We start from the raw sequence: 23676 nt of genomic DNA on the forward strand, positions 1-23676 counted from the left end.
CAAATTATTTATTTATCTATCATAACAATTAAAAAAAATAAAAGCTCTATCTCTTCTGCCCTCGAAGAACTCATAGTCCAGGAGGAGATAGTAATGAGTAAACAAAGTCAGCTATGTGATACAAAATGTGGTTAATACTGTGAGGTGTAAAGAAGGCAGATGCTGCCATATTTGGAGATCTCTGGGCCTTCCAGCATCTAAAGTAAATGTGCTCAGAGAATTTGTGAAAGGGTTCTGTACAATAAACTTGGCTTCTACCTCTATTGGTTTTTTTTTCTTATACACTAGATGTTGTGACTGGTCACTCTTTTACATGAATCTGTAAAAGGCCTATAATGGTTGAATATACTTTATCTCCTCTCAAAGTCTTCTTTCTTTGTTCAAACAGATGTTAGTGGAGGTTTGAAGTGTGTCAATGCCTTATACTTTATCCTTTAATTTCGGGCACCAGAATAAAATATGCAAAGCAGATCTGACTCACCCCTACAGCCTACATCAAGACTAGTAGATCTGCACCCTAAAGGAGAGCTTCTCAGTTCAACTCACACACTTTCGCTGATCCAGCAGATCTGCAAACCCGTGTGTGAGAGAAGAAACATTTTAGGTTGCAAGTCATTGAGTTTTAGAGGTTTGCTAAATATACATTATTGTGGCAATCAATCCTGAAAGCATGAGGCTCGAGGCCAAGAGCTGCTCCACTGGAAAAGGATAGGCAATCTCCTCCCGTGCAATTAACTGTCCCAGAACACCTGAAGGAGGGTCAGCTATGGGTCGGTACCGACTCTTTGGTACACAACAACCGTGGTGGGTTCATATGTAGAGAATAGTTCAGCTTTCCCCCCTATTACTGTTGCTTTTAGCAGCCACTGACTTAGTCCCCACTCATGATGACCCATGACCCAGGGAACACAAGGTTGTCCAGTTCTATGCCAGAAGCACTTGCGATCTGTACTGTTTTAATTATGATTCTGGGAACTACAGTGCCTCATTTTTCTTTGTCTATCTGAGACTGAAAGCTCCACTGAAACCTGTTATTGAACTTAGCAACACACAACATCCACTGACAGAAAGATGGTGGTTGTGCATGAGGTGCATTGGCCATACTTCATGATGGGGAGTTTGTGTGTTTGATTGTAAAGAGAAACAAGAATAAGACTTACCATTTCAGGGGAACTGTTGTTGTTATTGAGTGCTATCAAGTTGAGCACAACTCATAATGACCCTATGAACAACAGGTCTGAACCTTTGTCCTACCCTATCCATCTTCACACTTCCTAACACATTAAAACTCATTGAGGCAGTCACCGTGTCAATTTACTTGGTTGAATATTTTTCTCTTCTTCGCTGACCCTCTGCCTTTCCAAGAATTATGTCCCTCTCCAAGGAATAGCCCCACCTAGCAACATGCCCAAAGGATGTGAGGCAAAGCCTCATCATCTTTGCCTCCAAAGTGCACTCTGGTTGCACCCTTTGCAAGGTATATTTGTTCGTTCTTTTGTCTGTCCGTGGAATGTTTAAGGCTCTTCTCTAACACTATTGTCCAGCTTTCAGCTGCATAACAAGTGATCAGAAAGACAGATGCACCTTATTTCTCAAACTGACATAGTTTCTCCTCAATAATTTGAAGAGGTCTCTAACTGCAGACTTTCCCAATTCAATACATCTCTTGATTTCCTGGTGGCTGGTACCAACGATAACTATGGGTCCAAGTAAGATGAAGTTGTTGACAGTTGACAGCTTCAATCTTTTCTCCATCTATAAGTCCAATGGTAAGAGGTTTTGTTTTCTTGACATCGAGATGCAATCCATATTGAATGCTGTATTCTTTGATCTGCAACCAGTGCTTCTAGTACTCTTTACTTTCAGCAACCAAAGTTGTGTCACCTGCAGCAGGTAGGTTATTGATGAATCTCCCTCCAATCCTGATTCCACATTCCTCTTCATAGAGTCTAGCTTCTTGAATAAGTTGCCCAGCATATTGATTGAATAGGTATGGAGAGAAAATACAACCCTGACACACACAAAAGCCTGGTCTAGGTATACGTTTCACATTAGCACAATTCCCATTCTCCTCAAAGTTAGCCGTAAATTGTTATAATCCGCAGTAATATGCCTTTGTGTAGTCAATAAAGCAGAAGTAGACATTTTTCTGGTATTCTTTACTTTCAGCCATGATCCATCTGATATCAACAATGATATCCCTGGTGCTACAGCCTCTTCTAAAACCTGCTTTAACCTTTTTTGAATGATCTCCAGAGTATTTTGCTTGCATGTGATATTAATGATATTGTTTGATAGTTTCTACATTCAGTTGGGTCACTCTTTCTTGGGAATGGGAACAAATATGGACCTCTTCTAATCTGTTGGCCAGACAGCTGTCCTCCAAATTCCCAGGCATAGATTTGTGAGCACAGCCAAGGCTGCATCTGCTAACTGAAATACGTCTATTGCTATTCCATTGGTTCCAAGGAACTAATTTGTTGTCAGTGCCTTCAGTACTGCATCTACTTCCTCCTTAGTTACCTTTGACTTCTGTTCATATGGTACTTCCTGAAATTTTTCAGTGTTAGTCAAGCTATTATTGTTGATTGCAGTCAAGTCAAGCATGACTCATAGTGACCCTATGAACAAAAGGCCCTAAACCTTTCTATAACTATCGTCATTTATCAAAGTTCATAGAATTTCCAGAGGCATGTTGTTTAGGAAGTGGATGCCACTCCTGTTTCCAAACCTGTCTTAAATGGGGAGCTCCAACAAACACTGTCCACCATGGCTAATCGTTATGGCATTTGACACCCCAGTGGCACAAGGTTCAGCATCACAGCAATCCCAGGTTACCCTAACACAGCATATTCACAGAAGACTGCTGTACCACTTAGAAGAATGCTCCTCCAAAATATAATAAAAATTGAAAAATAGAAAGGCCCTTCCTGAGGTTTCGTTGACTCTAAACAAGAGATTTAAATAAAAAACAACAAATATAGTGAGGGGACAGCATAAACGCCACTTTTTAACCCCCCCCCCATTAATACCAGAAGCAGAAGTGGGCCATAAAAATTCTCAGCTTAAGGCAAACACGAATGCCCCAGGTAAAATCTTGTCTGTCCTTGCAAAGTAAAGAATTAACTAGTGTCCACATGACTCAAAAGAAGTAAAGTCAGGCAAAGTATCCAGCCTGTCAAAAGCTGACCCACATGACTGATCCCCCGGCCCACCAATCATGATCCCAATCTCCCTGTCCCACCCCAACAGTAGCACCCAGGAAGCCATATAAACAATTGCACCGGGGGACTCGGGGCTTTTTCCCTTGCCACCTTCCTACTGAAGGAGAAAGTCTCCACATGTGGAATTTAATAAATGCTCTTGAATTTTCATATGTGTGATGATTGGATTTCTTTTGAGGGGCATTTTGTGGGCAGAACAATAGTATGTTGTTATGTGTGGTTGAATCGCCTGTAACCTATAGCAAACCTCTGTACAGCAGCTCTGAACTCTGCCCTGTCCTGAGCCAGTCTCACTAATTCTAACACACCAAACCTCCATTGCCCCAGATACTGTTATCAATCCATCTCATCCAAGGTCTTCCTCTCGTGTGTGGTCCCTCCACCCTTCATAGCATTATGTCTTTCTCCAAGGACCAGTCTCTTCTGGCTCCATACCCAAAATATGTGAGATGGAGCTTTCACCCTCTTCAAATTTGTTTTCCTGGTAGTCTATGGTATGTTCAAGACTTTTCTCCAGCTCCACAACTCAAAGGCATCTATTCTTTTTCTATCATCCTTAGTCATTGTCCAGCTCTCTGAACCACAACAAGTAATTGAGAAGAGCATGGCCTGGATTAGGCACACCTTTGTCTCTAGACTGACATAGTTGCTTTTCAGCACTCTAGAGAGGTCCATGACAGCAGATTTTCCCAATCCAATTTGTCTTTTGATTTTCTGACTGCTGGTGTTAAGAGTTTTGGTTGTGGATCCAAGCAAGCTGTAATTTGGAACAACCTCAATCTCTTTTCTATCTAATATGGTGCTGCCAATTGGCCCATTGGTGAGAATCTTTGTCTTTTTGATGTCAAGCTTCAATTTGTATTGAAGACAGTTGCTCTTGTTGATTGCCATCGATTCAAACACAACTCGTAGAGACCCTATGAACAAAAGGCCTGACGCCTTTCTATAACTATCATAATTTATCAAAGTTCATAGAGTCTCCAGAGGCATGTTGTTTAGGAAGTGGATGTCACTCCTGCTTCCAAATTAAAGATTACAATCAGCTAATAGATTCCCTGAAAGGAAACTACAGTCAGCTATTAGATACCCTGAAAGGAACCTACAGGTATTTGGTGACCTAGTGGGTAAGGAGTTGTGCTGCCAACCCAAAGGCAAATGATTTGAATCCATTAGCTTCTCCAGGAGAAAAATACGAGTAATGTCTTACTATGAAATTTACCACCTCTGAAAACTCATTGAAGAGTCCATTACAACTCAGTACCACATAATAATAACAACCAGGTTCCAGAAATTGTGCTAAAAGTTTTCTAAATAATATCTTCATTTACTTAAAAGACATTTCAAAATAGGAATTGGTGTTATTTCTCTCATTTGATAAATGAAGAAAAGGAGGCTCAAAGAAATAGGGCCCCTTTCCCAAGGACCTATGGCAAGTGATGACAGGAAGCTGATATTGTCTCAATTCTGTCTGATTATAAAACTCCATGTCCCTTGTATGACAGCATATTACTGTGTAAAACCCAAATCAAATCCATTGTCATCAAGTTGATTTGGTTTCCGAGGTTGTAAATATTTACAAGAGGAGATTGCCTATCTTTCTCCCATAGAATTGCGGTCAGACCTGCTGGCTGCGTTAGCAGCACAGTATGTAAAGCACTTTGCTGCTAAAGCTCCTTTACTCTGTGACAGAGCCTGTAAATTAAAGAGAGAAAAATGAAGAGCCCTGAAATCCACGCTGGGGTAGTGCTATTTATCAGCAGCCAGAAGAACTTTTGGAATTGTCCAGGTTTTCTTAAAAATGATGCTGATATATTCTATCAGGTTGCATGCAGAGGAATGCAAATTTGTGAAGTATTACATTTTATTCAGAATGAATCATTCCTGTCCCTGAGCTCTCACAGCATATTGTTCATGTTGCTGCTGTCAAGCAGGGTGTCTTGCACTAAATCTCTTTGTTTACACATGTACTCAGGAGACAGGTGTTGAGGAAAGACGCCCATCTCATCTGCTTCCTGTGTGTTACCGAACCCAGCAAAGGATCTGCTGGATGGGAGGACTTAGCAGTTTCAAATTCTGTTGCCAAGAAGAGTTTTTAATTGTTCAACATCATTTGGATATAATTAGACATGCTGGCTTAATGGGTCAGGAGCTGTGCTGTCAAACCAGAGGGAGGTGGTTCAAATCCGCCAACTGCTCTGAGGCAGAAAGATGGTCTACCTCCTCTCATGTGCTTTACAACCTCTTAAAACTCACTGCAGGGTCAGCCTATACATCAGTCCTGACTTGAAGACAATGAGTTTTTAGAGTATTCCTAGAAGTTGATTTACCTGATAACTGTTTAGATGTGAGCTCTGCAAGTCAAATATCAGGAGGTTCATGAGCCCGCCCTAAATTATATGCAATACTTGGAGACTGCATCAGGAGATGTCTAAAGTGGGACTATTTATTAATTTCCATGAGATTTGCAAAGGGGAACAAGACCCCAAAGAAGTTAGAATTCCTGTAAGCACTGATGAAGTTACTGCAAAACATGCACTTACATCAATAATAAGATGCCTTCTTTCCCCAGCCGCCTCTTCTCTAAACTCTCTCCTCCGATGTGCTATAGAGAGCTGCACAACTAACCTAAAGGTTGCACTTCTCTGGTGGTTCCAATCCAACAGCACCTCCTCAGGAGAAAGATGGGCAATCTCCTCCCATGTGATTTTCAGCCTCTGAAAATCCACAGGGGGGATCAGCGATGAGTCAGTTCTGACTGGATGGCACATAACAACATGTACTGGAGAGAGCAACACAAACAACCAAAGGCTACATACACCTCACTGGAGGTTCTTATCTACCAGGGACTCCAAGAGCAAAAGATGAGCAATCTCCTTATATACAAGTGACAACCTCAGAAACTCATGGAAAGGTTACCTGGGAGTCAGTTCAGACTCCATGGCAACATCTGTTGAACAAGATGTGCTTTAGTAAGGAGCCTTGAGGCACAGGGCATTATATGCTATACTGTTAACCAAAAGGTCAACAGTTTGAATACTCTAGCCACTCTGAGTGAGGATGGCAGGGAGCCTCCTTTCTTAAAGATTTTCAGCCTCAGGAGCACCATGAAGAGTCACCAGGAGTGGAATTGACTCAACGGTAATGGGTTGAATTTGGCTCAAGCCCATAGTTACAGTCACCGTATCAGTCCATTTTGTTGAGGGTCATCCTCTCTATTCCTGACCTGTGACCTTTCCAAGCATGATGTCTGTTCCAATGACTGGTCTCTCTTGTGTTCAAAGTATGTGACGTGAAGTTTCCCCATCCTTGCCTCTAAAGAGCACCCTGGTTATACTTTCTCCAAGACAGACTGCTTTGTTCTTTCGGCAGTCAATGGGATATTCAGTAGTCTTCTCCAATACAATTCAAAGGCATACATTCTTCCTTTGTCATCTTTATTGATTGTGCAACTTTCAAACACATAGGAAGCACTTGGGGGAAAAAAAATCACCATGACTTAGATCAGAGACCTCTTCATCTATCTATAAAGTGATATTCTTGCTCTTTAGGACTTTGGATAAGTCCTTTCCAGAAATCTTGTTTTAATATATGCATTTTCCTCATTGATCTCCCTCCTGTCTTCACCTTCTCTTGATTTTCTCTTTAGTGTATGATTAGCCTTCTTTGTTAAAATTTCACTTTAAAACTAAGAAGAATAAGTAAGCCAATAAACTAATGTTTGATGATATAGCCTGCCCCCCCTCACTAATTCAGGTTTGTTGCAGAAAGCCTTAATCAAAGACCTGTAGAAGCCTCAATGGGAGTAAGTTTACATAGATTGTCCAATCATCAACAACTCCTTAGAGCTGAGGGTGAATTTCTCCAGTTCTCAGCATGGCAGGCAAGGTTCTCTGTGATCTGGCACAATGCACCTTTTCCAATTCCGTCTCCTGCTGTTTTTTGCACATATCCTATAGTGCAGTCAAATTGAAAAACCCACGTACCATGCTTATTACCTTTCTCTTGCTCATGCTGCTTTCTTCCACTTGAAATGCTCTTCTTTGAAGAGGCAGATATTTGAACTCTGTTTTGGTGCAAATGCTAATTCTTTCGTGGAATCATCCATTGCTGTCTCCTCCCTTGCCTCTCATTGTCAGAAACAATTTCCTTTATCTGAACTCCCAAAGCATCTGCTGATTTCTGCCAATTTTACTAATTTCTAATTGTATCACATTCATTCATCTGTGAGAAAACAATCAAAACCACCTTTGCCCTTGAGTAGATTCCAACTCATGACGATCCATGTGTGTCTGAGGAGAAACATGTTACTCAGTGTTTTCAACTGCAGAACTTTTGGGAAATATGAGTTTCTCGCTATACTGTAAACAATGGCAAACAGCCTTCTTATGCCTCAGGCACCTATGAGCTTAGTATATTGTAGGAAAGAAACACATGTATAATATATTGTAGGAAAGAAACGTGTGTAAGAGAATGTTGAATGGGTTACTTCCTGTGGATCAAGCAATTTTACTAAGTCTCATAGTTGAAGACAATGAATGGTAAGAGTCCACTTAGTGTCAAGAGATATGGCAACCATATACAGTACTTATTCAAAGAGACCTAAATATATCTTCCGCTTCTAGGGAGGAGCATGACCTTCACATGTGTGTCCTGAGTTCAGCTCCCTTACTAAATTAGCTTAACCTCTGTTGACTAATAATTTGAACAATGATTGCTATTCCAATAGAACAGCCCTCTTCTGATCTCTCACCTTGCTGAGGCTTTTTACCCTAGTGACTGTGCTGGCCTTCCCTGAGTCATCTCAACCCCCTCACGGAGTCCACTGAGTCAGTCAGGGACTGACCAACTTGCATGAAGTTCAGCAGGCTGCTGCCATTGGAGAGAGTAAAACAAACACAACACCATGCTAACTCAATAATGAATAATATGGAGTTGAATATGTGAAAGCTATAAACAACTTGCTCAACATCATTTTGCATTTCTGACATAAGACTAGACCTACCTATGTTTTGGATTCCTAGTCAAAGGAAGCACTGGTGGCCTACTGGTAAGAAGCTGTGCTGTAATCCCAAAGGCATGTGGTTCGAATCCACCTGCTGCTCCCTGAAAGAAGGATTGGCAATGTCCTCCCATGTAATTTATTGCCTCTGAAAACCTACAGCAAGGTCAGCCATGGGTAGGGTCTAACTCGACAGCACAAAAAATACAATCACTTGTTTATGATGTCATTCTCTCCAAGGATGCACTGAATAATCCGGTCACCTCAAGAGAAGGAGAGCTTCAAGAGAGTGAAGAGAGTGAGAGCTTTCAAGGTATAATGAATACTGACTATGTGCCATTTACTGTGCCATATATTTTACAAGTGCCATTTTCTCTTAGTTTTATAACAATCTGTTGTGGTTATTGAATTGAGTATGACTCATAGCAACCCTGTGAACAGCAGACCTGAACTCTGTCCTTTCCTGTGCCATCCTCACAATCTCTGACACACTTGAGCTCATTGCTGCAGTCAGTGTCACTCCATCTGGTCAAGGGTCTTTCTCTCTTTTACTGTCCCTCTGCCTTCCCAGGCATGCTATCCCTCTCCGGTGAATAGCCTCCCCTAGCAACATGCCCAAAGTATGTGCAATCATGTTTGCCTCCAAGGAGCACTCTGGCTGCACCTTCTCCAAAACATATCTATATGTTTGTTTCTATGAGGATAGTTGATATTAAGAAAATATGTATTTCATCAATTATTTTCCTGGGGTTTCAGAGTTAGAAGTGGCCTAGTGGTTAAGGAAGTGCGCTGTCAATGCAAAAGTAGGAAGTTTGAATCTACCGGATGCTCTGTGAGGGAAAAAGATGGGCAATCTCCACCCATACAATTAACAACCTCTGAACACCCACTGGAAAATCAACTATGAATCTGTCCCAACTTGTGTTCACATAACATCTTGTTACCTTATTTCTTCAAAGATCTTTGTGTGTGTTTATTTTATTGTTAGCTTGATTTATTGATCATGATCACAAATAAATAATGCAGTTTGCATATACATACACGATGCTGCAGAAATAATATCAAGTTGACATCATTATTGTTAGGTGTCACCAAGTCAAGTGTGACTCATAGTGACTTGTGAACAACAGACCTGAATCCCATTCTGTCCAGTGCAATCCTCACCATCTCTGATGCACTTGAGCCCAGTACTGCAGTCACCCTGTCAACCCATCTCAATGGTGGTCTTCCTCTCTTTCCCTGACTATCCAGCCTACCAAGCATCATATCCTTTTCCAAAGCATAGCCTCTCCGAGCAACATGTTCAAAATATGAGAGACAGAGCTTTGTCACTCTTGCCTCCAAGGTGCACTCTGGATGCACCTTTTCCAAGACATACCTGTTGGTTCTGTTAGTCCGGGGAATATTCCGTATTCTTCTACAACACCACAACTTAAAAGCGTCAGTTCTTCTGTAAATCTTATTCATTGTCCAGCTCTCAGATACATACCAAGTCTTGTTAGGTGCCTTTAATTTATTCAAATAATACATCCTTACATATATTAGGATTAAATACTACCCAGTCTTGCATATCCTCAAAATTGTTGCTATATATGAGTGCATCACTATACTTACTGTTTTAAACCATCTCATTGAAGGTCTTCCTCTCTTTCTGCAGACCATCTACTTTATCAAACATGTCCAAAGAGCATGAGATAAAGTTGTCATCCTTACTTCTAAGTAGCATTTAAAAAACAGTATCATTGATTCAAAATTACCCAATGATGTGAACATTAATAACATGTAGGGGAAAAAAATATAAATTGACTATGAAGAGATATATCCAGCCTGAGAACCAAAATTGACATTGCCTCTATCTCTAGCTGATCCTGATGAAATTTGACAGGAGGAGAATATAATAAATGACTTCAATATCAGTTTCCTGTTTTAAGGTGCTACATAAAATTCTTGAGGTTATTAATATCCTATGTTTCTTGATGTTTTATCTGTTGTTTTTCTTAACTTCACATTGCTGAACAAAAAATTAAAGAGATGGCAACCAGATTCCTTTTCTTTGCTCTCTAGTGAGACAATCACCTTTCTCACTTATTAAGAGTTAGTATCAAGCCCTGAGCTCCTTCGTGGAGAATGCTTTATCAGTGTCATTTCAAAAGACGGAAATGAGCAATAGCTGCTGTAAACCACACTTAGCTTTTGAGAGAATTCTAGCACTGAATAAAATGCTACCATTTGTTCTCAGGCATCAAAGACCTAGCAAAATCCAGTTTCATGTCAATGTGAGACATAGCTGAATGATGGAAAATGACCTTTGAGTTTTTAAATTTTCCTTTCTAGATTTCTCGTGTACCCCCCCCCATGAGACTACACACTGATAATTTCATATGACTGGGTCTCTTTGCTGTTAAGATATTTTAATATCAACTCCAAGTCCTTTCAGTCTCAGCTCACTCCATCCCTTGACACACACCACTTCCAAAAAAATTTTACAAAGCAAATGAAATTTTAGTCAGTAGAGCATATCTTTCTCAAATGATCTTATTTGTGTATTTCTAGAATGCTATGGATAAATATGAATAGTTTGCTTTCCTAATGAGCTTACTTGTTAGGCAGACCATCAGTGTAATGGCTACGTCTTGCATAAGGTATTGGTAATTTCCAAAGAGCTGCAGTTGCTGAGAAGAAAAGAAAAGTGAATAAAAATGTGTTTTTGTCTTAGTAGCATTTTTATTATTCTAACACTTTTCCTTTTAAGTAGTGAGGGGAAAAATCTTATTTTTCATTCCTCTCTATTTAATTTCAACTTGTATCACAAATGAATATACATGTATGTAACAGATAGAGAGATAGACACACTTTACATATTATACATACATACATACATACATATGTATATAGCAGAAGGGTAGGCAACCTCTTCCCAGGCAATTACTGCTTCTGAAAATGCATCAGAGGGTCTGCTATGGGTTTGTTCCAAATCTATGGGCGATATAGATAGATAGATAGATAGATAGATAGATAGATAGATAGATAGATAGACACACACACAAACACATATACACTTTACACATTACACACACATATACATTACACATTAGACACACACACACACACACACACACACACACATATATCTGGTGGTGTAGTGTTAAGAAGCTGTGCTGCAATCCTCAAAACATGAGATTTGAATGCACCAGATGCTCTGTGGTAAAAGAATGTGCAATCTCCTCCCATCAGATTTATTGCCTCTGAAAACCAGCTAGAAGGTCAGTATATCTGTATAAATACATATTACCTTATATATTATACATAATGTTTCATACTGTACAATGTTATATATTATACAGATATATCTGTAAGACATGTAGGGGGAGATAGACCAAGAAGTTTTCAAAGCCTTGGTGTTAATTCTAGGTACAACTCTTACAGAATTATAAAAGGGACTCTGGTCCAGTGGTCTTCCCAAAAAAGAGGGAAAGGCTTAACTTTTCCTTGGGATTTAAAGACAGAGGCAGAACTTTAACCCAGGTATCCAAACTTGCAGTCCAATTTCGGTTTAACCCCACTAGTTTCTACTACATTGCTCTGTGTGAAATTCTTATAAGGACCAGCCCATTAGATGCTGCAGTACTGTGGTCCTTTAATTTATTTGTTTTATTTTCTAAAAAAAGATGTAAATTAAAAATCCCCTTACTGAGATATTCCCTGAGTTTGTTGTATTTTTTTACTGTAGAAAGAATTATTACAAGATCGATGAAGGTTGCTTTTACCCTGCATACATTCCTTCCACAGAGATAATATATTCTTTAATGACTACTTTCGTTATTTAATTCTAACTTGCATTTTGTGGGGTTTTTTAAAAGAATAATTTTGTTTTGTTTTAAAATTGCTTTTACGTCAGTCAGGAAGGACGTTGGTGTTGAGGGAGAAGAACGACCGCCATGTCTTCCCGTGCTTTGGCAAAACCTCAGATGCGAGGCCTGCTGGCCAAGCGTCTGCGCATACATCTCACGATAGCTATCACTCTGTCCCTGGGCGTTGCAGCTTGCTATAAGTTTGCTGTGGCTGACCGAAGAAAGAAGGCATATGCGGATTTCTATAGAAATTATGATGCCATGAAGGATTTTGAGGAGATGAGGAAAGCTGGTATCTTTCAGAGTGTAAAATAACTTTGGAATGTACAGAATTTCTCTGGATTGAGTTCTATGACCTGTGTTCCTGAACTGTGCAGCATGACTGTGTCACTTAAGGAATAGTTTCCCTTCGTAAATAAACCATTAACAAATAAAAAAAAAATTGCTTTTACTAATGGCACCTCTAAACATTAAGCTGTTTTAAAAAGGTGCTGTTTTAAAAGTTGCCTTTACTAATGGTATCTCTAAACTCTAAGTTCTGGTAGAGTCACAGGTAAATTCCTGTTCTGGCAATCCTTTTATCACTCTGTAGCACTTCAATGTCAATGTCAACAGATTTTCTTCCTTTTTATCTCTCAATCTTTCTTTTGCCAAAAATATTCCACAGTTGGAGACTGATTCATTTCCTGATGAGTTATATTTAGGCTGCTCTAAAGCTCTCATTCGCCAACTGAAGAAGTGGAAGGTAGGAGAGGTCAAGTGCCTTGGGTTGTCTTGGGAAAAGCAACACTCTTAGAAAGTTCTTCTCCAGCTACTTATTTTTAGCTTTATGCTTTATACACAAGTCTACCACATCCTCAAGTCTGTAGACACTTATTTTGAGAAATGCATTTATTAATAAAACATTAAATCTTATGTAGAATCTATACCTTGAAGAATAAATCAGGAATGTCAACGCATTTAGAACTGGGAAGACATTATTTTTGTTCATACCCAATAGAGCAGTGATGTACCAACAAACTGGATTATGCCGTACATGGTCAAGTACTTGAAGACCCCAAAGGAGGAAACCAATGCAGCTCGACCTTCTCTGTTAAAGAGAATAATAATAATTACAATAATGACTTGTCATGTAGGATTCACTTCTCCAAAATTATTTTATTATTTCAAAAAGCATTTGGGGTTTAAACAGCCTATTGATACTTATTTACATAATCATGTATTCATCTTCATAACTTTTTATTTAGTCATTCATTAATTTCTTCCCTTCTTTAACAACTTATTAATTGATTCATTTGCTCACTCTTATCCAGGGCATGCAAGACAATAATAGAATCATACAAACAAGATATAAAATGAATCAGGTATAGTCCTTATTTTCAACAATATTTCAGTGAAGTAAGATTATTAGACATTGGCATTATAAGTACAATAAGCATTATGATAGACAGCAAAATGATAAAAATTGACTTAAAAATTGACTTGATTGTAATTCATTACACCCTAACAACAGAAGCCTTGGGAGACTTATACTGCGTGGTCCTTTAAAGAAGTGAAGCTAAAGGATGGGTGCCCTCACACTATAAGCTCTGTGCATCGGACTCTAGCATTTTAATTGAAATGAGTTTTAAGGTCTTCCAGTTTCCAAGAGGAATCCACGGTCACAATCTGAGTGGGAGAGAAGATCAAAGTATGTATGTGGATGAGAAATCTAAAACCTAAATTTAAAAAGCAGGTTTTCCTCCTGTGTATAAAAATTTCATTTGAACTCTGCTTGCTTTAACTGAGGCTTGGTTGGATAGTAGATTTGGAGAGGTCATAGAAGACAATGTGGGTAGTGGCATGGATGAGGGCACGGGAACCCAGCAAGCAATCTCTCCTGCCATTTCTGCTGTCAAGGCAGAAACTCACCCACAAGGGAGGCAGCCGCATCTTCTTCTTGGCCTGCAATAGCCAGTAACATAGACTCTCTACTCCAAAACTCAGTTAACATAGCTGGGAAAGCAAATTAAAACCCCAAAACATGGGGAGCTCTGGTGGCCTAGTGGCAAGAAGCTGCACTGCAATCCCAGAGGCGCACGGTTCGAATCCACCAGATGCTCTGGGGAAGGAGGGACAATCTCCTCCTGTATCAGTCAGATCTGATTTGACAGTACACGCACACACACAAATAATAAAATAAAATTTAAAAAAAACAAACCCAAAACAACAGCAAACCAATATTTACTTTGCCCCATACAAGTTTGCCCCACAAAAGATTATGATGAAAGATGGGTCAGGATACTCTCCACCATACTGTGAGATGCTACCATGTGTTTCCAATACAATGCATGGAACAGAAAACAAAGTCAGAAAGGGTATCTTCATGAAACTGGAATGATTTTCCCGAGTCTGACATAAACATTGCCATTTAGTTCCTTTTTTCCTGCAGTTATGTGCATTTCCAGGAAAATTTAGTCACTCAGACTCAAAGAAAAGTCAACAAAAATCTAAGTAAAGCATACAGTATCTTTACATGAGTCTCCAAAATTACTGAAGTTCTTGACGGCTGTGAATTTTAAGTAGCTCGCTCATTTATTTATGCATTCCACAAACCTTCTTCAAATGCTCTAATGTACCCAGCTTAGTACTGCGCACACTGCAGATGGAGAAGAAGCTGCAGCTCTTAATGTGAAGAACTTGAACTATTACAGGAGGTAAAGAAACATGAAAACCTGTGGATCTGCACTCCCTTATCTAAACCTCTGGTTCCTTATGCCTCTGGAGGATGCTCTCTCAGGAATAAGCACACACCAGGAGTCAGAACAAAAACATCCTACTGCCATTCAGTCAATCTGACTCATAGGAGAGAGTTGAACTGCTCCAAAGAATTCCCAAAGGCTGCAATCTTTACAGAAATAGAAATCAAGCTGCCACATCTTTTCCCCAAAGAGCAACTGGTGGGTTTCAACTGCAGATATTACAGTTAGAAGGCAAGTTCTTAACCACTGTGTCACTAGGGCTCCAAATATACCAACAATGTGTTATTGTTAGGTGCCATCAAGTCGAGTACAGGTCTGAACCTTGTCCTATTCCTTATCGTTTGATACACTTGAGCCCATTGTTACAGTCACTGTGTCAATCCCATTTGATGAGAGTTTTCTTTCTTTCGCTGACCCTCCACCCTTCCAAGCACAATATTATTTTTTCCAAGGAATAACCTCTCCTAGCAGCATGTCCAGTGTATGAGAGCTGAATAGCAAGGGTAAAGTGGCCTTTACAGAACTGAGTCATATCTAATTTTTGTGAAGCTATGAAGTATAAAAGCAGAGTCTTAGTAAGCCATCTGCTACTAGAGAAATTTTTCATATGACTTGTATTTTAAAATAGTATACTCTGTTGCTAGATACACTGGACCACACACAGAAGGAATAAACAAACAAACAAAAAAAGATAAGTGATAAAGAATATCCCAGAGGATATTCAAATGGCCAGTAAAACAAAGAAAAAATATATATACATACACTTGGTCCAACCATTCAGGATGCCACACTCACTATGCTTCCTCCCTGTCCCTGGAGTTTCCACACTTGTCTCCACTCTTCCAATCTGAGAAGATTAATTGGACTAGCTGGTCCCAGGACTCCTATTTGTAAAACAGCCATTCCTATTCTCCCTACCTAGAATTCCTTCCTGTCTCCTTTCTATTTGCATAAATCCCATCATCTGTCCTGCAAAGATCTTCATTCTTGACTAGATTTCTCTTTCCAAAACACCCTCCAACATCTTACTCTCCCCCTAAATCCCCCCAAAAAACAAAGAAGAAAAAAGTCACTGTATTATCTGATCATTCATTTATTTAAAGCAAATTTACTGACTACCAATCATGAGCTACATATATAATTTGTTATATACAGCTTGGTGCCCTAGTGGGTAAAGAATTAGCTGCCAAGATTGGAATCCATTAACTTCTCTGTAGGAGGAGAAAGAGGGGCTATCTCCTCCTGTTCCGTTTATACCCTCTAAAAACACTTAGGAGGGTGAGCTATGAGTCATTTTTGATTCTTATAAGAGTACATATCACACACACACATGGACACACACACACACAACTTGAAGTACATACTATATATTGGTGGTTTTGTGATAAGGAATTATGCTGTCAATCCAAAAACATGCAGTTGAAAACCACCAGTTGCTCTCCAGGAGAAAAATGGGTAGTCTCCTATGTGATTTGGAGTCTCTAAAACAACCCAGAAGGTCAGGTATCAGTTGGTTCCAACTCAGGGGCATACAACAATGATGATTACAAAATATATTTTCTATATAGTCATTGTGTGTGTGTGTGCATAAGTTTTCATTCTAAATCATATTGGCCCATGTTTTTCAGAGCAGAGGTCTGTAGGTCTGTCTTCTGAAGCACTCTTGGGCTAGTCTGAACTCCCAAACTTTCTGTTAATTGTCCAATAATTAACCATTTAAGCCACTCAGGAACAAATCATATACACATACAAAGAGAGAGAGTGGGAGAGAGAAAGTTCTCTTTTTCTATTATCTGCTTTAAAGAGGAAGCTCTGGTGGCTTGGTGGTAAGGAGTTGTACTACCAACCCAAGGGCACAAAATTCAAATCCACAAGCTTCTCAGTGGGAGAAAGCTGGGCAGTCTCCTTCCATCTTTGATTTATTGCCTCTGAAAAATCCATTAGAGAATCAGCTATCACCAGATTCCACCTCGATGGTGCATAACAACAATAACATCTGTTTTAAAGGTATGCAGCTACTTTAGGGCATCACTCTTTTTTTTTCAGAGACCTATTTTTGTTTGTTTGTTTGTTTTGTTTATGTGTTTTTAATTGTGATTTTAACGAAAGTTTACAGAGAACTTGGATTTCCATTCATTCATTATTGTACATCTTCCTCCCTCCCCTCTCCCCAGTTTGCTTTTCTCTTTGAAAAAAGATTCTTTCATTGTTGCACAATTTCCTCCCTCCCAACCCCAGTCCACTTTGCTATGTACCTCTTATTCTGGACTGTTGTCATGCAAATAATACCTATTCATATATTCCTTTTAAATGGTTCTTTCACTCATCTGTTTCAATGCAGTGTATATTATTTAACTCTTCTTTTCATAGTTTCCCCCCAACCCCTATGTCAGTCTTGTTTTATAGCAGTGGCACTATGTAGTATTTCCTTTTGTGACTGAGCTATTTCACTCAGCATTATGTCCTCTAGGGTCACCCATTTTGTATAATATTTCATTAATTCCTTATTTTTCAATGCTGCATAGTATTACATTGTGTGAATATACCACAGCTTCTCTATCCATTCATTTGTTGATGGGCACTTGGATTGTTTCCATGTCTTTTATATTGTGAACACTGCAGCAATAAACATAGGTGTGCATATATTTGTTTTGATGGCAGTTCTGATTTCTTTGGGGTGTATTCCCAGTAGAGAATTGCTGGGGCAAATGGTATTTCTATTTCCAACATTTTAAGAAAGCACCATACTGCCTTCCAAAGTGATTGAATCATTTTATACTCACACCAACAGTGAATAAGGGTTCTAGTTTCTCTGCAACCTCACAAGCATTTGCTGTTAGATGCTCCATTGAACTTTGCTATTCTTATTGGAGTGAGATGATATCTCATAGTTGTTTTGATTTGCATCTCTCTTAGAGCTAGGGATTTTGAACATTTTACATATGTTTGTTTGCCATCAGAATGTCTTCTTTGGTGAAGTGTCACCAAAGGTGTTCATATGTAGGGCATCATTCTTATCCACCATAATTTCTGAGCTCAGTGTATGTTGTTTTTGTGTACTGTTGAGTTGGAACCGACCCATAGCTGACCCCTCAGCAAGTTCTCAGAGGCAGTTAAGTGCACACGAGGAGATTGTCCATCTTTCCTGAAGAGTGCCTTCAGGACTGCAGTGCAGCTTCTTACCACTAGGCCATCAGAGCTTCTGATGAGTTGTATGTTGTTGTTGTTGTTGTTATGTGCCGTCGAGTCGCCTGCGACTCATAGCGAACCTATGTACAACAGCCCTAAACTCCGCTCTGTCCTGTGCCAATCGCACCATCTCTGACACTCCCATCCCAATTATCCCAGTCACTGAATCAATCCACCTCATAGAGGGCCTTCCTCTCCTGCGCCGTCCCTCCACCCTCCCAAGCATGATGTCCCTCTCCAAGGACCGGTCTCTCCTCACTACATGTCCAAAGTAAGTTAGACGGAGCCTCAGAATCCTTACCTCCAAGGAGCCACCCGGTTTAACCCTTTCCAGGACAAATCTGTGGGTTGTATAGATGATGGAAAACATGGAATCCCAAACACTATCATTTTGTAGTCACTATGGTATAAGCCAGACAAGTTAAAGGCAAAAAGGTAATAGAGAAATGGCCGGGCAAGACAACGCCTAGCACAAATCAAGAAAACATAGTGCCTAGTTGTTCATGGGGGAAGAAGAAGGAAGAGTTAAAAGAACTCTTGGGTTTTGAGCCTCCCCCACTGACTACAAGAACCAAATCATCCCCAGAAGTAGGGGACATGGGAATTGGGAAAAGCAGCTGCTTTGGAGATGAAGAAGGCAATGATATTGGAGGGCATGAAGGACATGCAGGGACAGACGCAAATGACCAGGGTGATATGAGTGCCATACTATGTTGAGGAAATTTGACCAGACAGTGTCAAGGAATCTAGGGCCGGGAATCTTTCAACCAGACTCAGTATGACTCCTACTAATAACCTCCTGTTCAGACGCAGTAAGGGACAAACTGTAAATGCCATGGCTGTCCTTTTAAAAATTACTCTTTTTAATATGAACTTTAAAAATGTGTTTATTTCTCCCAGATCATTCATTTTGAGTCATTTGAATTTTGTGTAAGAGTGTAGTGATGGTGAGGAGATAGCTCGCAACATTATTGGAAACAAGAGATAAGCAAGATTTACTAATAAAATATAACACCTAATGTTTTGTTTTTCAACTACTTTAAAGCATAAGTTGAAACAATGCCAGCAAAGAGGTACACTGAGATAATGATACTTAATGCCTTCTCTGTCCTTAAACACTGTCAATAAACTAGGCAAACATTTTGGATATTCACTGGCATTCTGGGGAGACAATAGTATGATGGCATTGTGTCTAGTGAGGAGGGGCTCCCTTGTTTTCTCCTCTCTGCTCAACTCTTGAGAGAAAGGTTCCAGGGAGCACCCAACATGCAAAACAATGTAAGAGAAGTAAGAAATTTACTTTCGAATATTGAATATCGACTCAAGGTTTCAACTGTCCACGTGACAAACTCACTCAGCTTTTTTGAAGAATCGACAAGTCCCTTTCTCACCACTTTTACCAGCATCCTCAAGCACTAACAGTCACTTCAATAGCACTTTATCCACTTCTATGTTGTAGCAATCACTTTCATCAATAGCTGAATTGTGTCTTCAGAGCCAGAGAGGTAAGTCCATCAGTCATGGGGCTGAGGGGAGAGGAAGGGACTTACTTGATGAGATGAGGCACACATTCGATGTTGGCTGTTTTCGAGGTGAAAGGTGATGCCACAGATGCCTCCTGCTCTGACAGTGAGATGCCTGCATGAGCCATTTTCAAAGCCTAAAATGACAAACTCATGTCATTCCAGTGACTTCTCAGGAAAAGAGAGAATAATTAAAATATTATTCCAGGTTTTCTTCAAGGGTCTCTGTTTATGTTGTCCTATTAAAAACACCTTTCCTCCTTGAGCAACCAAAGAAGCAACCACTAAGCAAAGATCCAGAAGTGAAAGACTGAGGCGGCAGAGTGTTAATGTGTGTATGTGTTTATTTGTATTGGTGATGTGGAGGTGGAGGTTATAAAAAATATAAAAACTCATTAAAAAATCAATGGAAAGAGATTGACTTTCAAATATGGGTGGACTCAAGTGGAGAACTCTCATGAATATACTTCTTATACTTACCATTCTTTGTAAATAATGAAAAGAAGAGATAGAATGTCTCCCTGCCTGGTCCAGCCACTGAGATAACAGCGGAAATTGACTCATCGTCAACACCAACTGGAGTAAGGGCATTCGTTACCCTCCCTGAGACAGGCAACAAATGATATTCACCACTGGTTCATTCCAGCATGGGTGTTGTCGGCCTGGAAGGAGGGCTCACTCACCTTCCCTGAATATTGAGAACTGTCCAAAAGGGCAGAGAGCAACCAGACAGTGGGCAATAGAACATAGTATTAAGCTCCTAAGCCTGCAATAATTGTGTGAAATGAAATGAGAATTTGCATTTCTCTAATCCAACTCTCATTGCCTTTGAATGAGAACTGACTCTTAGGATACTTTCACTGAGGTTTTAAGCCTGTCAATAGCACAGATTTATATATATATTTGAACTTTTATAGTTTTGCACAAAGACAATGAAGGTTTTATACAATATTTTTTGTTCAGAAAATATTGTGGTGGTGCTGTTGTTGTTATGTGCCATTGAGTCAACTCCAACTCATCGTGACCCTATGTACAACAGCCCTAAACCTTGCTCTATCTTGAGCCAATTTCATTGTCTATGACACACCTACTTCCACTACCCCAATCAATGAGTCAATCCATCTCTTGCTGGGTCTTCCTCATTTGGGCTGTCCCTCCACCTTCCCAAGCATGATGTTCCTCTCCAAGTACTAGTCCCTCCTGGAAAAATGCAAAAGTATGTCAGATGAAGCTTCAGAAACCTTGCCTCCAAGGAGCAGCCTGGTTTCACCCTCTCTAGGATGAACCTGTTTGTTCTCTTAGCAGTCCATAGTATATTCAATAGTCTTCTCCAGCACCACAGCTCAATGGCATCGATTCTTCTTCTATCATCCTTAGTCCAGTTCCCTGATGTACAGCAAATAATTATGAAGACCGTGGACTGGATCAGGCATACATTAGCCTCTAGACTTACATATCTTGTATTAAAGCTTAACTTCTGAAGCACTTGTTTTTATAGAAGACTGAGGTCCACAGCAGAAAACTTAACTCCATTTCAATTCTTTTTTTTTTTCTCCTCAATTCTTGACATGAGTTCAGGCTCCATTTGGATTGATTTCTAACCATTAAACACATCATGTGGCTATATGAAGCAAGGCTGGGCAAGTCCAGGGAATGACAGTTTGCCCTTGAGAAAAATATAGTTGAAAATAGATTACAACCTCCAGGAAGACATAATAAGAATGGACAGGTTTGCCTTCAAGTTTCCAAGCGTATCTGAAGAACTTGCCCATTAATGATTTACTAAAGATATTCACAATACCTAGTTTAAGTCAAACATTCGGTCTTAGTAGCTGGACTCAAAGTCACAAGGTCACAAGTCACATCCTGATCACCACGTAGCAGGAGACTGAAGCACCAGAACCAGTTTTGTAAACTTAAAGTCTGCAATTGTTAGTGGACTTCAAGCATGGTCCTTTGCCTGCTTCTGTGGTCCCATCTGAAACTGTGGCGAATTTTACCTGACACTGGTTTTCAGCTGGTGATAATTCTCTGTTTTCAGTTATGTAAATGAAATTGTAGCCGTTATTCAGTGGAATCATTTGGCATTATGCTGCTTGCTTCCCTTATTCTGGAATGATCATTGTTCTATTTAAAGCTTGTATAAATAGTCTTTATAGAATATCTATGAATTGGAGGTGTATCCTTTTTTCTCTTAAAATCTCTTTTCTTTCTTTGGATTTTTTTACAATATTATATAATTCAGCACTGTCTGTTTCATGTTAGAGATAATTTTATGCATGGTTATATCCTTCATCAGACAATGAACTCTTGGTGGCAAAGACTGGCCTTTTGGCACTTGATTTACTTGGTTTCTTATAAATGTCTCATAATTAATGGGCTGGGTCCGCCACGTGGTTTGAATCCACTAGTCATTTTGTGGGAGAAGGAAGGGAACTCTCCTTCTGTGCTATTTACTGTTTCTGAAAACCTGCTAGGGTATTAGCTGTGGATCCATCCAACTTGATGGCACACAATAACAACAACACACTCACTACTCATGAAACATAAGGCAGAAAATTAATAGGAAGTCTCATTGTCATTAATACTAATTAATAATATTACAGTAGGAGTGCATAATCAATATCCATGGAAATAGCAGTAAAGGTATCAAAGTACATCCTGCATTGGGCAAACCTGAAATGAAAGACATTTTTAAAGTGTTAAGAAGGATAAAATGCCTCTGAGGACTAAGGTGTACCTAATATAATCTCTGGTGTTTTCATTCACTTAATATTTGTGAAAGTTAGATAATGAATCAGGAAGACTGAAGAAGAATTTAAGCATTGGATTATAGTATCAGGAAGAATGTTGACCATCCCATGGATTGCCAGATGATCAAACCTAAATGGGAAAAAAAATACAGCCAAAATATTCCTTAGAGCAAGGATAGTAATATGTAGAGACATGCTATTAGAAGAGACCAGACCGTGGAGAAAGATACCATGCTTGATTAAGTAGAGAGTCAGTGAGAAAGAGCAAGACTTCCAACAACATAGATTTTTTTTATTACTTTCTTTTTTTAATTTTTTTAAAATTTTAGTGAAAGTTTACAGAGACTTTGGATTTCCATTCATTCATTGTTGTACACTCACTTTCCTCACTGCCCAGACACCCAGTTCACTTTTCTCTTTGAAAAGTTAAAGTGTATATATATATTTCAATATATATATTTCATGCCCTCTCCCAAGTCCACTCCACTCCACTATGCAGCTTTCATTCTGGATAGTTGTCATGACAATAATATCTAATCATATGTTCTTCCTAAACAGTTCTCTTCATAATCTGTTTCAATGCAGTATATATTATTTATCCCCTTTTAGTTTCACCCCAAATCTAATATCAGGCCTGCTATACAACAATGGCACTATGCAATATTTGTCCTTTTGTGACTGAGATATTTCACTCAGCATAATGTCCTCCAGGGTCACCGATTTGTATAACATTTCATGAGTTCCTTGTTTTTCAATGCTGCATAGTGTTCCATTGTATGAATATAACAAATGTAATAGTGGTAATAAGAAGCTCAAGCACAGCACTGAGTGTAAGGATGCTGGAGGACCTTATGGTAGTGTTTCCTTTTATTGTGTGGGGTCACTATGAGTTAGAAGTAACTCAATCACACCTAACAACGAAAGAATATGAATTTAGTTTTTAGTTTTTCCAGAACTTTAGAGGAAATACTTTAAATAAAATAAATTTAATTTAGTTTTCCCAGAACTTTAGAGGAAATAATTTAAATAAAATAAAACAAATACTTAGGCATTATATATTAAGTTTGCTTTATAAATATAAAGGCATCTTCACTTACTTTCCCATGATATAGCAACTAAAATATTTTCTTAATACATAATCTAAGGACATAATCTTCAAATTGTCCACTGATATAACAGTTTCTTTAAAATTTAGATGTTAAAATATGCACTGCCTTCTATTACAAATGAAAAGTAATCTATGGAGAATCAATTACATTTTAAATTTAATTATATCTGCTTGGGCAAGTAGATTTTGTTGCAGCATATAACTACCAAACACATAAGTTTAGGATTTTTTGAGTGTAAAGGTTTTTATTAAAATCGGCTTTAAAAAACTAAACCTTGAGGAGGTACT

The 23676-nt window shown here is 39.1% G+C and overlaps 1 protein-coding gene across 1 annotated transcript in view; it reads right to left on the reverse strand.

Moving 5' to 3' along the window:
• Positions 1-23676, reverse strand: part of ATP13A5 (ATPase type 13A5) — a 207555-nt gene that overhangs the window by 55132 nt on the left and 128747 nt on the right. The window contains exons 23-25 of the mRNA XM_006898539.1: positions 19555-19664; positions 13068-13164; positions 10823-10895 (exon numbers count right to left, since the gene is read on the reverse strand). Coding sequence (XP_006898601.1) covers positions 10823-10895; positions 13068-13164; positions 19555-19664 — 280 coding nt within the window. The remainder of the gene's footprint in view (positions 1-10822; positions 10896-13067; positions 13165-19554; positions 19665-23676) is intronic.

The sequence above is a fragment of the Elephantulus edwardii genome, unplaced genomic scaffold, assembly GCF_000299155.1.
Source record: "Elephantulus edwardii isolate Elephantulus edwardi_28Jun2011 unplaced genomic scaffold, EleEdw1.0 scaffold00232, whole genome shotgun sequence".
NCBI classification, from domain to species: domain Eukaryota; kingdom Metazoa; phylum Chordata; class Mammalia; order Macroscelidea; family Macroscelididae; genus Elephantulus; species Elephantulus edwardii.